At 43.5% G+C, this 21,973-nt stretch overlaps 1 protein-coding gene across 1 annotated transcript; it reads right to left on the reverse strand.

Annotated features, from left to right (window-relative positions):
- Positions 1–863: 863 nt before the first annotated feature.
- On the reverse strand, positions 864–21,637 carry LOC109446012 (quinone oxidoreductase-like protein 2). Its single transcript, XM_019729116.2, has 10 exons — positions 21,450–21,637; positions 21,259–21,367; positions 19,111–19,207; positions 17,731–17,789; positions 17,123–17,188; positions 16,240–16,349; positions 15,310–15,391; positions 11,649–11,830; positions 9,020–9,248; positions 864–1,124 (listed from the first exon to the last, which is right to left on the reverse strand). The coding sequence occupies exons 1-10, from the start codon at positions 21,620–21,622 to the stop codon at positions 1,056–1,058; spliced, it is 1,176 nt and encodes a 391-aa protein (XP_019584675.2). The 5' UTR covers positions 21,623–21,637; the 3' UTR covers positions 864–1,055.
- Between the last annotated feature and the right edge of the window lie 336 nt (positions 21,638–21,973).

Raw genomic sequence — 21,973 nt, forward strand, 5'->3', positions numbered from 1 at the left:
CTAGCATTTGCTAATCATTTACCATGTGCAAGACATTTTGCTGATCAATGCATGTATTGCTCAAGACATCTCTGTGAGGTACATGATATAATATCCACTATACAGTGAGGAAATGAAGGCTCAGTGACCTTAAGTAACCACCTCCAAAGTGGTGAGACTGGGATTCAAACCCACATCTTGGATTCAAAATCCTGTGTTCATTCCACTAGATACGCTGCTCCCTTTGGTACAAGGCAGAACATAACAAATCCCAGGCGTGAAGCTACAGGAAGGAGAAGGGGAAAAGAAGAGATGACCACACTCCTGGGGGGAAAGGCTCATGGCAGGTCTTACAGGTCAGGAAGGCTTATGTTTGACAGAGATAAGGGAGTAGAGGAAACTGCCTGCGCAGAGCAAAGGGCGGGGGTGTGGGGGGAACAGGAAATCTCAGTGCTGACTGCGGGACTGGCGGAGTTGTGGAACATAAGGCTGGAAAGCAGAGAAGGGCAAAGTCATGGTCATAATGAAATGCTATCTCAAGGAGTCTGAACTCTACCATGTAGACAATGGTGGGCCATTGTAGATTTTCTAAGACGAGACACAGTCATAGCTGTGCTTCGGGAAGGTCACCATGGCAATAATGCATAACAAGAATGTGGAGGTGGTTTAAAGGTAGGAAAGCCCGTTAGGTCCCTGGAATTAGCAGATGAGACATAATTAGTCAGCAGGGAAAAGAGAACATGGAGGTGAGAGATATCTTAGAGGTGGAGATGACAGAACTTGGCCATTGAGGCATTATGAATGGGGTGACCATACACCCTGGTTTGCCTGGGACACCTGTGCTCCTGGTGTCATTACCTTTCCCTCTCAAATAGGCCCAAGTCTGGACAATAAAACAGATGATCACATTTATTATGAGGAATAAGAAAAAAGATTCAAAGGTGACTCTAAAAAATTCTGAACCTGCATTACCATGGGAGGTGGTAACACCGTTACAAACACAGGAGGGAAATTGGGTCTTTGGAAAGATGATGAGTGTGGATTTGGTCATGCTGGATTTGGACAGAGGTGAGGATTTATTTGAGGGAGATAAGCACTTTGCCCGTGGATTTGCGCTCTGTTACATGAAGGAAGGCATCATTGACCTAAAAAAAAAAAAAAAAGAAAGAAAGAAAGAAAAGAAAAGAAATCTCAAAAAAGTGTAGTCAGGCTTGCATACACGCAAATTTCAACAAACAAATAAAATTTCAAATATATACATTTGTTGTTGGTTCCACTTTTAAAATAGCTAAAGCACTGGGATATCTTTTCAACGAACTGTATATAGGTAACTATGTAATACTAACTAAAGAATTGCCACAAACTCAAAGGAAAACAATATTTAAGAATAACCCTACCTCAGAATTTCTCTGTCTAAACTATAATTTTCAATGTTGTCAAATAAATGACAGCAGGTAAAAAGTCCTCAGGGCTTTCTATACTCTATTGTAGTACTTCTGTGTGAGCTAGCTTTTGAAAGAATGAAGCCATCAGTAGAAGAATCAGTGAATTCCTTTTTTTACAATTTTTATCATTTTTAATTAAAAGTGTCCTGTTTACAGTGTAACTGAAATTGCAATCTATCTCAAATTCGTTTTTAGAAGGACAAGTTATGAAACACAAATCAAAACAGTAGCCACAACAATCAAGCCAGTGTGATACTGGTGAAAGAACAGGTAAAGAGAGCAATGGAACATTAGAGACCCCAAAATAGACCCACACAAATGGCGTCCACTGATCTTTGACAAAGGAGCAAAGGCAATTCAATGAAGGAGGAACAGTCTTTTCAAGAAACAGTGCTGGAACAACTGGACAGCCACATGCAAAAAGAAAATGAATCAAGACACTGTCCTTACATCCTTCACAAAAATTAACTCGAAATAGATCTTACATCTAAATGTAAAAGGCAGTGTCTTGATTATGGTGGCAGGGAATCCAGTCAACATGGAAGTGTATCGCAGGGAACGGATCTGTAAACTATGGTGGACGTACACTGACTACTATGCAGCAGTGAGAATCCAAGAATGGGATACAGCACCCACAATGCAGGTGGATCTTAGAAAGACAGCACCGCGTGATAAATCCAGACACAGAGTCAAGTCTACAGCACAACCCTATGCTTTAGTTTAAGTAACTTGAGACTGACTCGGGGGAGGAAAAGTTGTGGGGAACACAAGTGGGAAATGAGGATAAAGGGAGTAAATAAATTCAGACATCCATAAATTTGCAGACATGAAAGCAAAAGACGGGCCTTGCATGAAAGATGAAAATATGCTTTGAAATGAGGATTATGATTACACAACCCTTTCCACATGAAATCCTCCCCCCCCACAAAAAAAAAAAAAACTTAAAAAATTAATAAGTAAAAATAAGCAGGAGAACAAATCCATCGTGGCTATCTCTCTATATTATGAAATTGCTGGTGTCAAAAACATCTGTCTTTTGGGGCTCTGTGCCTTACACAGCGCTTCCCAATCTACACAAATTTAGATGCATTCAGCAGAGGTGGAAGAGGTCTAAGATGGATGTCTGAAACACTCATCCCTGTCAATCACTCAAAGGTACATCTCCATGTGACTCACAGCTGCGTCACTCTCCCTGTAGTTAGAAGTTACTTGTTCACAGGGACCTGGCGTAGTGCAACAACAAAATATTTGGGAAAACAAGCATAATTCGAGATATTGATACTTTTTTCACGTGCCATCCTAGAGAAAGGAGGAATCTCCTGCACATAAATGTTAGCATAAAAAGAAAGTTGTCACTGCAGGTGCTAAACCTTATTCTTAATCATTGTTCACATAAATCTTTATAAAAATGTAGCAGATATTTACCTGACTTCTTTAAAGGGTAACATTGAAGGGAAAGCATAACCTTTTTGTTCCATGACTTGGGAATCTCATCATTTGAACAGCCTTTAGTTGACTGCCTGTTTTTCAGATGTTCTGCTACTTCTCTATGTCCAGCTGCCACTTCTGTTGTGATTGCAGCTGCTTCTAAAAATAACCCCGTTCCGTCCCTTCCCACCCTGTGGTTTCTTTCTGGGCTGGGAAAACAGACAAGCTGTGGTATTAAGGACTAGTTGCTTAATGAGAGCGATAAGGGGCTTAATGAGAAACTCAGAAGTAAAGTACAGGGCTTTAGACCAGTCTTTGGATAGCTAACTCAGATGCCTGGGGACATTTTCCTCCTTTGGGATTTTACAGGCTGCATCGCAGAGAAGGACGATCTCCACATTGATGCCCAGGCAAATATAGAGGCTGTTCGCAGAAATGATTCTATGCATTGCAGTGAATGAAGCCATCATTCAATTTGTCTCTGGAGACTTGCAACCTGGAATTTGGGGGCAGGGTGAGGATATTGCTTTTGCTTTAGGTTCTGCTGTTGTAATTTTTAATTAGCTCATCAAGCAGGAATAATTTGAGTAACCTATACTTCCCTAAATATTCGTATATTATGCTGATTCATGCTTTGCTCTAGAAACCAGGTCTTCACCCTATCATAGCACTGTCCTGAGAGCTTCCCAACTAAAAAATAAATTCTTTAAGTCTACATTTTATGATTAGTATACAGAGTGTACCCAGTGAATGTCTAATGAGTAAAATAAACTCGCGAATGAATGAATGAATATATCTGGGACTGAGTGGGATTGTTTTTAAAAGGTAAAAACGTTTCATTACCGATACACTGTCATAGTTGACTTATATTCGTCATAAGTTGATCTTAATCTTCTTTTAAAAGTCAGTCAAAAAAAAAAAAAAAAAGTCAGTCAATGCATTTCACCGAAAAAGATACAGATGGCAAACATGCATATGAAAAGATATACAAGATCATTATTCATTAGAGAACTGGAAATTAAACCTACCATCAGATACCACTTCACACCGATTAGAACAACTACAATTAAACAAAGCAACTGACAATACTAAATTCTGGCAGATGCAAAGTAACGAAAACTCTCCTACGCCGTTGATGGGAATGCAAAATAATGCAAAATAACAACCACTTTTGATAAACAGTTTGGTGGTTATTAAAAGTGAAACATAGAGCATAAAATCAGTACAAACAAAACCCTGAAATGTTCAGACAGACAACGCTGGAGCTTCAGTTTCTCATCCAGAATACATAAGCGTGTGCACACACACACACACACACACACACACACAGAACACCTACATGGTATGGACTTTGGTAGGAATGCAATGACAGTGGCCTTCTCTTCAAACTGATGGGCTGTAAGAGACTGCAACAGAATTGCTTCTCAGTAACTGAGGCACAGAAAGCGAGCTGCTGACATAGTAAAGCCTGTCCCTTCTTAAGGAACATCTATGCCAATTATTTTTAGGATTCTACATGGATTTCTTTTAAACTGGCATTCCTATCTAATGATATTATCTAGCCACCACTGGAGACCGGGGGGTAGGGAGGCAACCCTGCTCTGGAAATAAAGCCAATTAACTGCCTACATAAGTTTTTTAAAAAATTAAACATACACTTAACACATAACCCAGAAATCCCAGTAGTAAATAAAAATGTATGCCTATACAAAACTTGCACGTGGACAGTTATAGGAGATTTACTTATAATCACCAAAAACTGAAAATTATCAAATATCCTTTAAACCAGTGTATCCGTACAATGAAATGCTATTCAACAAAAAAAAAAGAACAAACTACTCACATATGCTAAAACAGGGATGCATCTCAGAAGCTTTATGCAAAGTTAAAGAAGCCAGACTCAGAAGGCTATACACTGTATGATTCCATCTATATATATATATGACATTCTTCAAAAAGCAAAATCATAGGGAGAGAAAACAGATCAGTGGTAGCCAGGAGCTGTGGGTAGGAGAAGGGGCCTGATTCCCAAGGAGCACAAGGGAACTTTTCGGAGTGATGGAAACGTTCTACATCTTGATTGTAGTGGGGTAGTTACAGGACTATACAGGTTTGTCAAACCTCAGATCAAATTTTACTATATGGAAATTACACCTCAAAAAACCTGACTTTTTAAAAAAAGTCCAGCCATGTATTATTAAACACAAAAATAAATACATTTTCAAAGTTAAGCATCAGCCTGGGTTCCTTAGAAAATAGACCCTAATCAGAATGTGTGCCCTAAGGTTTCATTGCAATCCAGGGAGGCAAGGGTGGGGGGACAGGGAAGTGAATTGAGGAAGGAGGAGAGGAACTACGAGGTATGTTACTGAACCACTCATAGTTTCATGGGGACACACATTGGTTGCTGTTCACGTGGGGCCTCGGCAGAAAGACCACATGATGGAACCACTGCTACCGGAACAGTCCATTGCGAGCAGCAAAGGCAGCAGTCTATCTCTGGGCTTTCATTTGTCCAGGCTTGCTCCATGGAGTGAGCTCCCCACACTTCTGGGTTGTGTCATAGTGTCTGGACACAGGGTCACAGATCTTCCACAGGTCCTTCAGATCAGACCTCTGCACAGACGCTGCAGCAGCTCCCACCCCTCATGAGAAAAATGGAGGCCTTGCCTCGATAAGCCTTCAGCCCCGGAAAGCATGAGACAATCAGCAGTGTTAGGAGATGGGCCCCCCAGGGGTAAGGTCTGGGCTGTACGGCCACTGCGTGCGCCATCACTGGAGAAGTGTGACAAGCAGCCAAGGCCTGGGGCACGTGGGACTGGCAGGTATGGGGAGGCCCATACCTGCGAAACTGGGTCTGGATCGGTGCGGTGAAAATAATACACCATCTAAACTAAAAGAGTACCTTCATTTTTAGGAATATTCCACAGATACGCTCAGCAAACTTCAACTGAACAATTTCTATCCATTCAATCAGGTCAGGTGGTGGTCTCACCCGAACTTCATATAATAAGCAAGTTCAGATCCGCGAGGTTTAAGTGTGGTGTCAGGCCGAGGCGCGTGTGGGCAGCTCCCTACAGAAAACAGACTCCCCACATCTAAAGAGTATCATCCTCTAAACAGATCACGGGGCTAAGCCATGATCCACCCACCATGGCACAGATGTAACCCATCAGAAAACAATAAATTCTAGTTAACATTCAAAATCTAAAGTTTGCCTCTCTAATCTTGCCCTCAGAAATGTGTTACTATGACACTGCAGCAGTATTACAGTTCAAGGGAACTGGAAAGCTCAACTCTTTAATAGCTGTCGATTTTGCTTAAAAAAATACTAAGCGTTCACTATCTGCTTTTACACGTATTATCTTATTTAATCCTCATAACCACACTACTAGGTAGAGCCTATTACTGCTCGCATCGCAGATGAGGAAATAAGGCACAAAGATGTAAGCAATGTGCCCAACAGCCAGGTGGGGCCAGGCTCTGAACTCTGGTGGTCTAACCCTGCCTAGCGGCCCCTACTCTCAATGAGTCATTCGACAGACAGTGAGTACCCGCCGAAACCTGGAGACACAGACATGCAGATGGCATATTGGCCTTCTCTTCATGGAGTGTGTGGTCTGTGGGAATGACAGGCATCGAACAAGTAATTCTAAGCAGGTAAAGGAGAAGCACAGAGTGCTACGGAAGTTCATACCCTAGTCCAAAGGGTACAAAGTATGTGGTCATGTTAGTATCACCTAGCAAGGTCACAGCTATAAATCCACACATTCAGGAAAACATGCAAGCTGGGAGGCACCAGTATCTCTCTGGTTATGTATATATATGTATACATACATATATATACATATATATACATATACACATATATACACATACACATACATATATACATATGTTTACATGTATATACATGTATATATATATTACACACACACACACAGTGATCATTTTCTAAACCCAAAGCACGTTCTGAGAATATTTTTTTCCAATATGTTAACTGATTTACATGAAAATATATTACTCACGTTTTAAATTAAGTGAAATTAATTATATATCTATTTAATCATCTTCAGTTTAAACAAACAAAATATATAAATTCTGGTACTACTCAGGAAAATTCAAGATCCCTGATCGTTTTAACTATGAGATACCGTAGTTCTTTCACAGAGATAATTCTCTGACGGATGGATAAACTTCAGACTCTGAAATAAAGTTTCTAAGAAGCAACTTCCTGGCTTGTTTGAGGAGAGAGTTTGACATGGTCAGAAGGATCCCAGACTCTGGCATCAGACCAACCTGGACTGGATTCTAGGTCTGTCGCTTTCCACATATTATTGAGCAGGTGAGATTTCTTCGTTTGTAAAATGTGATAAAAATGGTTCATACCTCAACGGAATGTTAGGAAGATTAGTGAGAAAATGCATGTCAAGTACTTAGCACAGTACTGACCCATAGTAAGTACCGAATGTGTGGGAGTTACTATTATTATTCCTCGAAACAGTTTGCATATTGAAAGAAACAGAAAACGTAATTGGTGGATAGTGTGGGAACGAGATTCTTGAAACTGTTAGCGAGCATGGCCTCAGAGAGCCAGTTGCTAGCAGGAAGGCCAGCAGAGTAGAAAGAACTAGAAAAACCCCACGTGCAGCGTCCTCATTGGAAAGGAGAAGGGCAGAGGGAGGCTGACAGGAAGTGAATAACTAGGTAGTTAATTTCCGTTTAAGAGGAGAGAGAACTGTCAAGGTGGGCAGTGAAGATAACAACCTACTTCTGGTTTTTCCCCTTGCCTGAACACCTAGATGGACAGAAGGGACAGTTCACACCAGCACGTGTTTCCACTACTGTGCTTATCCTCTATCAACAGGTACACGTGAGCTTCATGTCAAGCAAACCTCAGGTTACAAGCCACACGATAAAAGCCGCAAGTTGGATGCAGACCCAGAAAGTCTCTAAATGGGTGGTTTTCAAGATATTAAGCCAAAACATTTTTTCTTAAAAGAATGAACATAGTGCAGTAAAAACGTAGTGCAGAGATGCGGTCCCAGAACCCAGGAAGCTCAAGTCTACAGCTGCCCACCCCCAGGTCCCGCTGTGGCTCCTGAAGCATAGTCTGAAAGCCAATAAGACTGCCGTACCCCTGGATCTGAGAGCCCTGTTAACTGAAGGTAAGAAAGGTGAGGGGACTCCCACAAAGGTGCAAGTAGAGGGGGGCAAAGCTGGTACTAAAATCCAACCCATTTTCTGATGGCCAGTCCAGTTCTTTTTTTTACCACTGAACACTATCTTCTTGACCGACATAACAAAAAGATGAGGAAGAAAGTAAACTGCTTTGAATATGCCTCATCAGAGGAAAAAAACATAAAAATGGAAGACTGGTGAGCAATGAAGTCTGGCACTGACAGCTTGGACTCTGCTAATCTGCATATGAACAAAACACCGCCTTCATCGATGGCTGACTAGTTACCAAAACAGTTTTTTGAACGTTAAAACAAATTAAGCCAAAGAAAAAGAAAAAGACTCCACAGTGAATGCCTAACAGATCCCCATTTACAACTATATTGCAATTACACTTTGGAGGAAGTTTAAGCCACATTAATGGAACTGTGGGGGAATGAAAACAGGGAGTGCAGAGCCAACAAAATTAACGACAGTAACTAATGGGTGAATTATAGTCATACGATGCCGGGCATGATTTAATGTTTGGTTCACAGAACTCCAGCTTCAGATCATCTGGTTGTACTTAAAAGTGTCTGTGTTCTAAAATCAAAGGTCAAGTTAAGTGCCTCCTTCTTAGACTTGTGTGTTGTGGAGTTCAGAGTTCATTTCAACATGGGTAAATTATTTCCTAAAGTACCAAGGCGTCCCTCTGTGTGAGACACCAGTGATGCAAAGAGAACCATCCCAACCCCTCTCCTGCAGGACCTTCGCCGAGTCTGCTTCCAGGTGGCTCACGAGGCCTGGGCCTACAGCCCTACACCCCTGAAATCGGGGAGAAACTCTGTGACTCTGCCGCCGGTGAGGCCCTGTTATTCTATGTTGCATTTGCACCTTTTCATTCCCTAAGCGGATTTATCGCATCCAGACAGAAAGCAGGTGGAAGCTGGACACAGATTGTCCACATCACATTGACCCTACCCGCACCCCATTCTTTAAAAGCATCTCACCTCCTCCAGCTTAAAAACCGCTCCGATGTGTGGCTGGATGCGCCCTTGCTGACAGTACTGAAGAGCAGAGGACAGGCTCCTGGAGAAGACAGGAAAGTTCTGGTCCCGGTATCGGCCCCAGTACACTCCCATGGCAGAGATATTCTTCAGGAGCAGAAGATTGGCTGGCACAGAAGCAACGGTTCCTCCACTAAAGCCAACCACCACAATCCTGCCCTCCCAGGCCAGGCTGTGGGAAAAAAGGAAAATAAATTGTAAAAGCAATGTACACTCATGCCCCTGAGGATGGCAACTATTTAGAAAGAAAGAAGAAAAGAAAAAACAAGTGTTGGGAAGGCTGTAAAGAAACTGGAACCCCCATTCACTATTGGTGGGATTATAAACTGGTGCCCCCGCTGTGGGAAACAGTACGGAGGCTCCTCAAAAAATTAAAATCAGAGCTAACATACGATGCAGCAATCCCACTTCTGGGTCTATATCCACAAGAACTGAAAGCAGAGTCTTGAAGAGATGTTTGCACAGCCATGCTCACAGCAGTCACCACAGCCAAGAGGTGGAAGCCACCCAAAGGTCCCTCAAGTGATGAACAGAGGAACAAAATGTGGTGTGTACTTAACAATGGACGATGATTCAGCCTTCAAAGAGGAGGACATTCTGTCACATGCTACCACATGGATGAACTCTGAGGACATTATGCTAAGTGAAATAAGCCAGTCACAAAAAGGCAAATGCCATATGATTCTATTCATCTGAGGTCTCTATCTAAAGCAGTAAAATTCAGAGAAACAGAAAGTGGAACGGTGGTTACCAGGGACTGGGGCGAGGGGGCACTGGGGAGGTGTTGTTTTAATGGGTACAGAATTTCAGATTTGCAGGATGGAAGAGTTATGGGGATCTGTTTCATGACAATGTGACTATACGTAACACTACGGCACTGTACGCTTAAAAATGGTCAATATAGCAAGTTTTATGTTACGTACTTTTTTTACCACAGTAAAATATGTAGAATGAAAAAAGAAACAATGTAGTAGACAGATTCATAGAGACAAAACGTAGAATAGAGGTTATTTGGGTGTTGGGGGGCAGAAAAGGGGCACTTATTGTTTAATGGGTACAGAGCTTTTGGGGGGGAAGGTTACACAACATTGTGAGCGTATTTAATGCCACTGAATTTTACGTGTACAAATGGTCAAAATGATAACTATTAGCTTATGTGTTTTTTTCACCACAATTTTTTTTTAAAGGAATATGCATTAAACCTCCAGCTGGGAACTCCCCTTGGCCTTACAAACTGGCAGGGGTGAACCCTCCTGTATCACTTTGGGTTCCTCAATAGGAAAATACAAATATAATCCATAAGCAAGACAGTAGGGGGCTGCCAAAGGAAGTAGCCAGTTTTATAAACAGACCCACTTGAGAATCAAGACAGTCTATTTAACTGCTCCACTACTCTGTGGAAGGAAGCCGGGTGTAAACAAACGTCATCCCCTGTGTTGTACTCAGAGACAAATCAGCGTGACGCTTTTGAATTTAGGAAGCAGGAATGAGAAGATAGGCACTTTAAGGAAGCATCATTTCCTTTACACAAAGACTTACCTGAGGGCTCCTTTATGTGCTTCTCTGGAGAGTTTTGAATAATCAACAAAAATTCATGCATGTCATCTGGAGCCCATTATGAGAAGTAACCATACAATGCACGCTGAGTAATGAGTTGTAAAAATAAACTTGGTAAACATCTTTGACATAAAATATGCCTATGTTTGTTTGGTTTTTGCTTTTCGTCTTTTAGAAGGGAAATGAGAGGCTGTGTCAAAACATTATTTCCCAGAAGACAAGAGAAGGGTGAATACTAGCAGCTCTGTCTGTCTCTCCACTTAGGCAAACACTCCTTCCTTTGCGTCTTCTCTAAGCACAGTGCCAAGCACATTGCAGTGATGCTTGGGGACCTCAGTGCCAACGAGGTTCCACCTGTGGGCCAGCTGCTCTCTCTGCTTCTGTGACTTCTACTTTAAATGGTGAGAATCCACAAACTGCGCTTGCCAGGAGCGCCGGAGAAATGAAACCCATATTACAGAGGAGAAATGAAACCCACATTACTCCATTTTTCCCCTGGTTGAAAACAGAATGAGAATTGGTGTACAGATGATGGTCGCACCAACTCTCCAGTGATTTTTTTAAAAAATAAGTCAAGGAGACACCTACCCCGCTGGCTGCTTCAGAAACCAGTGAGACCAAAAGAGGGTGTACATCTAGTATGCGGACGATGACCTCCCCAAGAATGACCCACACCATGTATGTAAAGCAGTTAATGGGGGCCGGCCCAGCTGAATTTCACACATGTCTAATTTCTAAAGCATTTAATATTGCCAACTAGAGAGTCTGCAGTCATTTCTTGGGTATTTTCCAGCTGGATATTTTGTTTTTGCTATATTTAAGCATTTCCTGCTTTTTCACTCTGCTTCAAGTTCTTTCCACCCACTCACTCAGCTGTTCTCGCTGATGCCAAGGCCTGCAGGAAAAGTGAGCAGCAAAGACAAAAGGAACGCAAGGCCAGAAGGAAGACAGAGGTCTGGAAAGGTGTTCGCAGAGCCCCAGGTCTGGGCCACTCTGGAAAGACGGCTTGAAGCACCTGCGGAGAGCCTCCAGGAAGACACGTCCTCCCACGGTGTCAATGACCACGTCCACCCCGCCGCTGCCCAGCAGCTTTCTCACTGCCTCCTTCAGGCTGCCCTGACAGTAGTTCACGCTGGACTGCGCTCCCCTTTGCATCGCCAGCTTGCACTTCTCATCACTTCCGGCCGCAGCTATTACCTGCATAAAGAACACAGAGCTTCTGAGTTTCCAGTACATGTACCATGAGGGACTCACGCCACCCTCCGACCTGCAACCAAAGGGTAGTAATGAAGGAACCCAATGTGATGCCGCCGTCCTAGCACCAGCCTCCAGCGAGCACATCAGGCCCGACACACAGCACCGTCACGCTGGCCTCCCCACGTCACGCTGGCCTCCCCACGTCCCACCGGCCATCAGATGAACATTTCCAAGAGCCCTGGAAGAACAGAGGGTTCCAGAAGTGCAAACAAGAGGTAGCCAACCCAGATCAAGAAGACCAGCAAAGACTTCCTAGAAACTGGAACATGACTCAATGGAAAGATCTTTAAGTTGGACAGAGCCGAGTTCAAATCCTGACTCTGCTACTAACCAGCTGTGTTACCTAAGGCACATTAGAAAAAACTAAACACATAGCACTTACTCTGTACCAGGCACTATTCTGCATGCTTTACATATTTTAATAACTCACTTCATCTTAATAGTCCATGATATACACACTAGTATTATGCTCATTCTAGAGATAAAGAAACCAAAGCAAAGAACGGTAAGTAACTGTTCCAAGTCACACAGCTAATGGCAGGCAGAACGGGGATCCAAACCCAGGCTGACCCGTCTCTAGTGTTCATGGCCTTAAGCTCTATACTGCCTGCCAACTTCCCTAAGCTTCAGTTACCTCATCCATAAGATTTATTTTAAGACTTCAATGGAAAACTGTATATGAGACATTTAGAAAACAAAGTGTTAGATAAATTGACTCTATTGTTACACATATACAATCATGGATTCTATTGAAACCATATAAGAACACGATGGGGAGGTATAATCACTTCCGTTCTATAGAGGGAAGTAGGTGGTAGAACAACTATCCAAACCCAACACGGCCTGTCTTCAAAGTCCGTGCTTTTCCACTCCATCACGCTGGGAGAAAACCATGCCTAAGGCCTGGCAAAGATGGCATCAATGGCTGCAGGCCGTACTATGAGGAGCTCTGGGGCATGGAAGTCTCCAGAAAAGTTTCAAACACTCAAGCACTGCCTAGGAGTGCCTTACCATCAGCCAGAGCACTTTAGCCCTAAGGTGACATTCAGAACTTGTGTTCAAACACCCAAGAACACCTGTGCCTTTAGAATTCCAAACTCACCCCTAATTATTTGAAACTGAAAGCTACCCTCACATACTCCCCAGTGGAACCCTCAGATAGCTCCAGGTCACGGAGGGCTGAGTACACAGAGACACGAGGGGCACCACCTGACTAGGGTCAGGCTCCTGATTCCAACCCCAGGATTCTCACTCCATCTGGTGAGACCTGCCATGAATCAATTTCTCTCTCTCTCTCTCTCTCTCTCTCTCTCTCTCTCTCTCTGCCTTCCTTTCTTCATCTGTGAAATAGGGAGGATAAACACGTACATTACCCATCTCTCAGGGGTTTTCAGAGGGTCAAGGGTTAGATATTGCTGTGGAGGCACTCTGAAAGCAATATAAAATGTTGTGAATGGAAGGTGTTATCGAAATGACCTGTTCCAAGTTGGTGGCATAATCACATCATTTTCATTTTGTTTTTGTTTGCTTTGGGGTAAAACCATTATTGCTGCTGAAGAAAATGCAGCTTAGATTAATTTTAATATCTGAATTAAAGTAAATTTTTCTCTCTACTTAACCTTCTGTAACTATTTAAAACAAATGGCATAATTTTATCTTCCTAGAAATGTTAAATAGTCAGTGGTTCCAGACAATGAGACCAGTTCTGGTCTCCTGCCGAAGAAGTGCTAAAAACCCTTGCTTTTTACATGAAATGTGTTAAGATTCCATGAGGAGCCTCCAGGTAATATCTAAGATTGCTTTCAGAACTCACATGTCCTTCCCAAAGGAACTTAAGGTGAGAAGGAGAGATGCCATCTGAAGAAATTCCAGATCAACCCAATTATCTCCAAACCTGTATCTCCTGGTGACCCCAGCTGCGTGCTCCACGGGCATCTAACACTCTGCAACATCCAAAACTGAACTCGCCATTCCATCCTGGGTTCTCAATCTCAACAAATGGCAAATCCACAAATTAACCTAGTTTGTGCCTTCTCACTCAATGTCTAATAACAACAAGATCCCTTTTTAAGAGATTCTTACCGACATGCCACGCCCTCTAACAGGTGCATTGTACATGTAATTTCAATATCCGCATGACCCTCTAGGGAAAACATTATTTTACCAATGAGGAAACTGCAGCGATTAAGCTAAAGGCAGAGCTGGAATCTGAACCTAGGATAGGCTAACGTCAAAATCCTCGTTCCTTCAACAATATCAGGATGCTCTCCAGTCACTGAATTCTCTATTTCCTTCCACTTTCGTTCTCTCTCAATTAATCGCCTCCACTGCCTTGGTTCAGGTACCACCAACTCTCGCTTGGATTGCTCCAAGAATCCGCCCTCCTGCCTCTGACTACCCCTGACCTGCCCCCACCCCTCGTCCCCGCTGCTACCAGAATGAACTTTGCAAATGCCAAGATGATCATGTCATTTCCCTACTTAAAACCCTCAATGGCTTCCAACAAATGTTGGAATTCTCCAGCACCTTCTGGACTCATCTCTGCCCACCTCCACAGAGTCATCTGCCACCATTCCCCACACACATCCTCTGCCCCACAGGTACCATGTACAATTCCCCAAACGCATCGTGCTAGTTCCCAATTCTCCATCTTACTACACGATCCTCCCACCACTAAAATGTGGCTTTCACATCCCTCTTCCTTTAGTCAGCTGCTACCAGCCCTTCCAAAAGTCAGCTTAAAATGACCCCCTTCTCCAAGAAACCCTCTTTCTCTGATACCCACAGCCTCAGAGAGACGCCCCTGTAGAGACGTCAGCCTTTCTTTCAATTGTTCATTCATTCAAGAAATGGTTATTAGTGCTGGCCATGGTCTAGGCATCATGCCAGGTACTGGCATGGTAATAATGAACCAAATAGACACTGTCCCTGCCTTCATGGGGATTCCAGTACATTAGGAGGGAGCCATTAGTCCAATAGTGACACAAGTAAATGACTAAGCGTACACTGAGGTGTGTGCTATGAAAAGAGAAGTCTGGGATGCTACGAGGCCATATACAAATAGTAGGGGAAGGGGATCAACATCTCCTGAGGGACAAAGAATACTTCCCTAAAAAGTGGCATCTGAATTTAAATTTGAAGTACAGAGCCCTACAGGTAGAAGGAACAACAGCAGCGGCAGAGGCTGTTGAGTGAGTTGGACCTTGGCAGTTTCCAGTAACTGGAAGGATGAGCTATTTACTCCTGGGCCCACTCACTAGTTTGTCTACAGGCAAACACTTGTCAACACCCTACTGTAGGGACTTTGTAATCCCAGCGCCTTGCACATGGTTTTTAATAAATGAATGAGTATATCCCACGTTTGAAAACCATGGGTGGAAGTATCAATTTTTTAAGTGCAGAATCTAACATACAAATACCTTGGCCTGAAGGACATTTGTTGCCACATCGATCACTGCGAGGCCTGTGGCTCCAGCTGCTGCCGTCACTAGAACAGTTTCTCTGTGCCAGAGAGAGGTGAACGTTACTTCAGAAACTACAAATCATTCAGCAATATGATTTCATGAATATTTCAAAACCAGGACATTTTCAAGCAAGAAGAGAACTTAGAAACCAATTCATTCAACCCTTTACGTACATCCATTCTCCAGTTTTTAGGGCTGGGTGATGGCTAGATCAGTGCTAATTAGGTCATTTCGAAGACTTCCCAGGAAAAAAATTCCTTAGTCTCTCTAGGCAGCCTCTTCTTCATGCCAGTGGCAACCCGTCCTTTGCTATACTCAGAAATTCTGTCCTAAAATCATATTCATACTACACACTGCCAAATTTGAGAAGGCGATCACGTAATAATCACTTCTCAACTAAACCCAACTCCCTGGGGTAATGCTGAGTCTCTCTGAAAAGATCAGGTATACTTCAGGTAAAGTGGGAAACTTCGGTACTTCTGAGTTTGAAATACCTCAGTGAGATCCACCCAACCAAGCTTCAGAGAAACAAATACTACAGGCCTCCATTAAAATCAGAGGGAAGCGAGTTTAAATAAACGAATTCTCTAAACTTTAAGGTTCTGTAGGAAGTGATATCCAGAGTGGTCAAGTTTGAGGGAGGTATTTCCCGAAACTCATAGTGGCCAAGTTCACAGTCGATCATTCCTTCTCAGATAAAAGGATATCCCCACCGTGACCAGACCCCCATCTCCAGTCACTGCGTCCCTTTGGCCTTTACTTAGATAGACTAAACATGAGCTAAAGGTCAGCCAAGGGAAAGGACCTCAAGGGGGCAAGACCTCAGGCACTTCTGATATCAGAGAAGGGTCCTATCCAGCCTTCTGTTGTCTACACAGTCCTTACCCAGGTTGGGTACATGCCCGATGCTCCAGTGCCATAATCGCGGTGCCATAGGACACAGGCAGGGTAGCAGCTTCTCGGAGGGGGACCCTTTCTGGAATCTGCCACAGTGCCTAGAAAAGACATAGCAGTGACTTAGGGATTAAGCACATGTACCTATTCATAAAGGCTGCTCAGTAAATATTATGATTTAATTAAGTGACTGATTTGCAAAGGGAAACACATGTCAGGAACCAAGCCCAGTAGAAGTCAAGACCAAGCAAGCTGTGGCCAAGTTCAAGATTTGGGTGCATCAATCTTCAAAAATCCTAGGGTTGCATCTGCTCAGGAAGGAACCAATTTACGGAGACTGGAACACAGACCACTGCACTATAATGGGTGAATTGGATATTAGGTAAATTTTACCACAATAAAGCTGTGGGAAAAATTATGCACTGTTCTCCACTAGGGGGCTCCATTCACATTCTGCACAACCTGATTGGACCACGCAGTCTGGCTCCATTCCCTGGGCTCTCTTTCACAAGCTTCATGTGGAGAGAAACCATTACATCCAGCTCAATGCCTCAAACCAGTTTTTCTACCAAAACTTCCTAACTGTGGTCCAATTGGACAGCCAGTCAGTTGCTCCAGGACTTAGAAAACAAAATGCTTCTACATTAAACCACTCCACACAAAGTTCTGTGCAAGGATTGTCACGCCAATATAGAAATGGAGCTTAGCAGTTGGAAGAAAGAAGTGCTTGACTGAGAAACAAGATATGACCAAATGAATACAAAGAAAAAGCGAGGCAGGGAAGAAGGAGAACGGAGAATGAGGGATAGGTGGGATTAAAGAAAAGAAAGGAGGGAAAAAATCCCTAAGCATTAATATTGAGAGGAAGGGATACCTTCTGGTCAGCGATGTACTCTTCAGCCATACTATTAAAGTCACTCACACCAATCACTCCATCTCCCTGAAGAGAAAATACCATTAAGGACAGGTTCAAACACATGGCCTTGCCATTTATCTCTTCCTGAATTAATCTAAAAAAGAAAGAAAATCTTTCGGACTTCATAAGACACAGATTTGCCTTAATTATCTACTCAGAGTTAATGCTTAGTAAATAATTTAGTCATTTGCTCAAAACCCCCACCAGGTTGCCAGGCCAACCTGAGCACATTTTGGACAACGATAGGGGTATCAATTCGAATATGAATTTGGATATGATTTAGAATCCCAGTGTTAATTTCTTTCACAGGAGGCTGCAACCTGAGAATTTTCTCACTAACTAAAGATCAAGGCACTGCCTTTTATTAGTAATCAAAGGTGTAATGAAGCCAGGAACTTGCACTGGCTTCCTTCTCCCAATTCAGAATTTGTTTCTTCCCCCTCTATCTCAGTTTCCCTTTGGTGTTGACTGGCAAAGACCAGGAGAATCAAGACCATTAGCTACAAATAAGTTAGCACATTTCTCATAACCACATGCATCAATTCTCTAGATTTCAACTAATTTACCTCTTTCACTGTGCTGACATCCTTGCCTGTCTCCAATACTGTCCCAGAAAACTCCATTCCTAAAACATATTGTTTCAAGATTAGGTTATCTATAAAGCCCAGCACCACGGAGGTGAGAAAATCCTGATCCACAGCCCACCTACCAGTTTTCTGTAGCTGAGAGGGTTTAAGTGTTCCTTTCCATCCAGGAAAGAAGGGTGACAGTGTTTACCCAAAGCACAAGAAAGTTAATTTAAGATTTCACGACCACAACCTAAAAGAGATAGCAGTCCCATTCTCACCAGGACACAGATGAAAATTTCAACAATGGGCAAAAGCACAGGGAATCACAGGTATACAAGTACATACTTTTGACCCTGATCACTGAGGCCTTCGGCTCCTACAGCACCTCAATTACAATGCTCATCATATTACATTTATCTCTTGACATGTCTCCTCTTCTGGATGATGAGACCCCTCAAGGACATGAACTATATTTATTTATATAGTACTTGGCTCACATGTATGAACTGGCGTTGTCTGCCCTTTTCCACCTCTGAAATTTCTGAATTCAATGATCATACATTTCCCACTTGAGCAGCCAGAGGAATAACTGAATTGAATATGACATCTCCCCCCACCCAGCATTTCAGCAAATACAAACAGGGAAATGGTTCCAACTGTTGAGATACAACCAAATACCCGGAGGCCAAAACATAGCAACAATTTCACAATTACCGTGTCCATAGTACACATCTATATAGATAGGATATACATGTACCATATACATGCTGAGCTATTCTTACATCTCTTTCAATAAATTTCAACAATAGAAATCAGTCTTTGTCCACACATTCAGAATCTAAATGTCATCAGATTGGGCATAATGAAAATCAGACAGTGGGCTGCTAGAAATGTATAAACTTGTTTTCATCTTTCTGATCCTTTGATATTAGGTTTCTTTGGGAATGTGTTTGTGAGGACTGAGAGTTTTAGCTGAAAACAGATGGTTGTGATCCTTAAGTGAAAAAACAAAATATAGGCAATTTCGAAGAATAAAAGGGAATGAATAGGACCAATGATGATTCGGATCAGAATTCTTGTGAACATACGACATGTGAACGTTCGTGTGCTCATTTATTCATTTTTAAAGTATTTATTGAGCATCTACTATAAGACAGTTACAATGCTAAGATGGGGGGAGTATAATGAGGGTAAGACAGTCACAGAAATTTCCCTTCATGGGCTCACCGTCTAGTGCTAATTAGTGGTGAGGTTAACATGTCTGAGATATCACCGACAACAGGCAAGCACCACCCAGTAGTGTCTGAGATGAAGCACATGGTTCTGGAAACTGTATCTTCTTTTCCTGCAGCAGTCACATGGCCCCTTCATACTCACCAGGTGTGAAAGGAAGGTGGGGCCTTTCCTGATACTGACCACGGCAGACCAAAATATCAGCAAAGTTAACTCCACAGAAATGGACATCAACTCTGACCTGCAAAAGAAATAGAGTAGAGCAGTACATATTTGTGGAGACGAAGTTCATTCAATTAGACCAAAATATTTACTGAAAACCTACTATATGCCAGGTACTGAACTAAGTGTCAGTGTACAATCTTGTGGCAAAATGGATAAGATTCCTGCCTTCATGGAGCTAAAACTATGGTATAGAAGACAGACAGTAACCAAATAACTATGAGAATTTATGTATTAAATTACAACTCCTACACAAAATGTTAAAGATAGAAATATTTGGTACTATGAAAGCACATAATGAGGGGGATTTGACCTTTTTGGGATGGTCAGGAGAAATCCCTGAGAAAGTAACACTTGAACTAAGAACAGCTAAGAGTTAACTATTCAAAATGAGTTGGGGGTGGGGGGGGCTAGCACAGCCAATAGCAATGGCATGTGCAAAGGCCCTGTGGTGGGGACAAAAAGGAAAACCACCAGGCCCAGACCACAAAGAGAAGAAACAGATGGAGTTAGAGTGCAGAGCCCAAACCCTCCAAAGGTTTGTAGGCTTTATTGAGGATTTCAGTCTTCAAAGTGGAAACAATGGGAAGCCATTAAAAGATTTTAAGCAGGAAGGTAACATGATTATCTGTTTTAGGGAATCAGGAATCTTCTTGGAGGTAGAGTGACCTCCTAGATCCTAGATCCCCAGCTTCTGTGTCTCACGACAGTGGTAGAGCTGAGGCTGGCCTGCAGCAGAGTAGCCAGCAGTTTCTCTAGACCTTATAAGCCAGGGGTTCTCAAAGTGTGGTCCCCAGATCACTAGCACGTGTCACTTGGGAACCTCAAATTCTCAGGCCCCACCCTGACCTACTAAATCAGAAACTCTGGGGACAAAGCTCAGCAAACTGTTTCAATAAGCCTCAGGTGATTCTGACGCAGGCTAAAGTTAGAGCATTACTGTCCTAGACTAACTCATCTCAAACAGAGCTAGGAATTACAGGAGGAAATAAAGGCTGAAAGAGTCCACGTCATTTGTTTTGTTTAAATTTCCATTTTAGTACAGAGGTACATTTCCATATTGGTGAGAAGGTATTTTTATCAACAAAATGCATTCATTCAACAATGCTTTAAGCATCTGCCATGTGCCAGGCACCATTCCAGATTAAGGGGATGTAATGAGGGTAAACTCACATAGTCCCAGCTCTCATGAGCTAATTCCTTACATAGTCAGCGTCTGGGCCAAGAACAGAACAAAGGAGCCCAGCCTTCAGCCATGGTGCGTAGGATACATTAGTTGTTGACATTTGACAAGTGCAGGACACACATGACCTCAAACCACTCCACCTTGATTCAAGGATGATTCAAGTATAAACCTCTTTCAGCACATGGGTCCCAAGAAGCAGATTGGCTGCCATCATGTGCTCACCCAAATAATCCTTTTAGCCACAGTCTGTGTTGGTGACACTTCAGGGCTGCAGTCACATTTCTCCCTCTCACCAGTCATCCCTGACACTGAGGCACCTTGTCAGAAGTTGTCATTCTCCACGTCAGATGACATTGTGTCACCAGAGTGGTCAACCCACAAGGCCCAAGTGACTTCCACATTTTACTGGAAATGTCCACAATCCTACACTAACCCCACCCCAAATCACTGCGGTATGCCAGAAGATGGCACAAGGAACATATTCTGAAGGAAATACAGGACGTTGCTGGGCTGGTTTGGGGGAGGAGAGTGGGTGGAAAATGAGATGCTGACAACCAAAGAGGAAGCAAAGGACCGGGTCCATGTATCTGTGGCAAATCAATAACTTGCAGTTGGTTATGCAAAATCGTGTGAAAATCAGAATTCTCTGTTTCTAAGGCAACAGCTCTGGGCCTTCAGAAAGAGGCCTCCGTTTGTGTTTTGAGGAATAATCTTTCTTTAGCCCTTTTGGCCTTTTTGTGAACGCTATAGAAGGGGCCCTTCTAGCCCAGGACCAAGTTGCGCTCCCGTGGCCTGGTCGCCCCCTAGCTGAGCTCTTGGGATCCAGGGAGCCTGCGGTTTGTTGTGTGTGGTGGCCTCAAGGGGAAAGTGAAAGCTCACCCTACCTCGTGAGGCCGGACAGGGCGGGGGGCGACCTCCTCAATGGCCAGGGGCTGCTTCAACTCCGTGCACAGCGCTGCGCGGTAGTAGCGGCCGCCACACGGCCCGGCCCTCCTGCAACACGGTACAAGGATTGGGTTACTCGGGGCAACCCCCGTGGCTGCCTGTCGGCCTCAGGGAAGAGTCGGGTTCGCACCTGCAGAGCCACACCCGAGGGAAGCACCGTCCCCAAAGTCCCCCAACCGCCGTCGCCATGGCCACGCTTAGGGAGTCGTGAGAGGCCAGTGGCCGGACCCAGACAGGAAGGGCGGAGAATGCTGGCCCCGCCCCCGACGTGCCGGGGAGAGCGGAAAAGTGGCCGGGAGGCATCCCGGGGCATGACTCGTCTCAGGCTGGTGGCAGCCAGGACCGTGCCCTGAGCCAGCCCACCGGCAGGGCTCGCTGCACGGACCCCGGGGAGCCTGAGTCCCTTCGTTCCACAGGCTTCCTGGAGGTAGAGCCCGCTGGAGAGGAAATAAAACGAGTAAAAGGGAACTGATTACCCGAGATTACCCTTTGTTGGCATTTTTGTAGCAAATTTGGGAGGCTTTTAAAATCCCACTTGGCGATATAGGAGCGGTTCTTAGGTCCTCCGTGCGTGCGAAATCCTAAATGCCTAGGGAAAGGCTTTGATGTCTGCATTCAACACCTTACTACGGTTCAATTCTTACCAATTTTCTC

Source organism: Rhinolophus sinicus, linkage group LG17, assembly GCF_036562045.2.
Source record: "Rhinolophus sinicus isolate RSC01 linkage group LG17, ASM3656204v1, whole genome shotgun sequence".
NCBI classification, from domain to species: domain Eukaryota; kingdom Metazoa; phylum Chordata; class Mammalia; order Chiroptera; family Rhinolophidae; genus Rhinolophus; species Rhinolophus sinicus.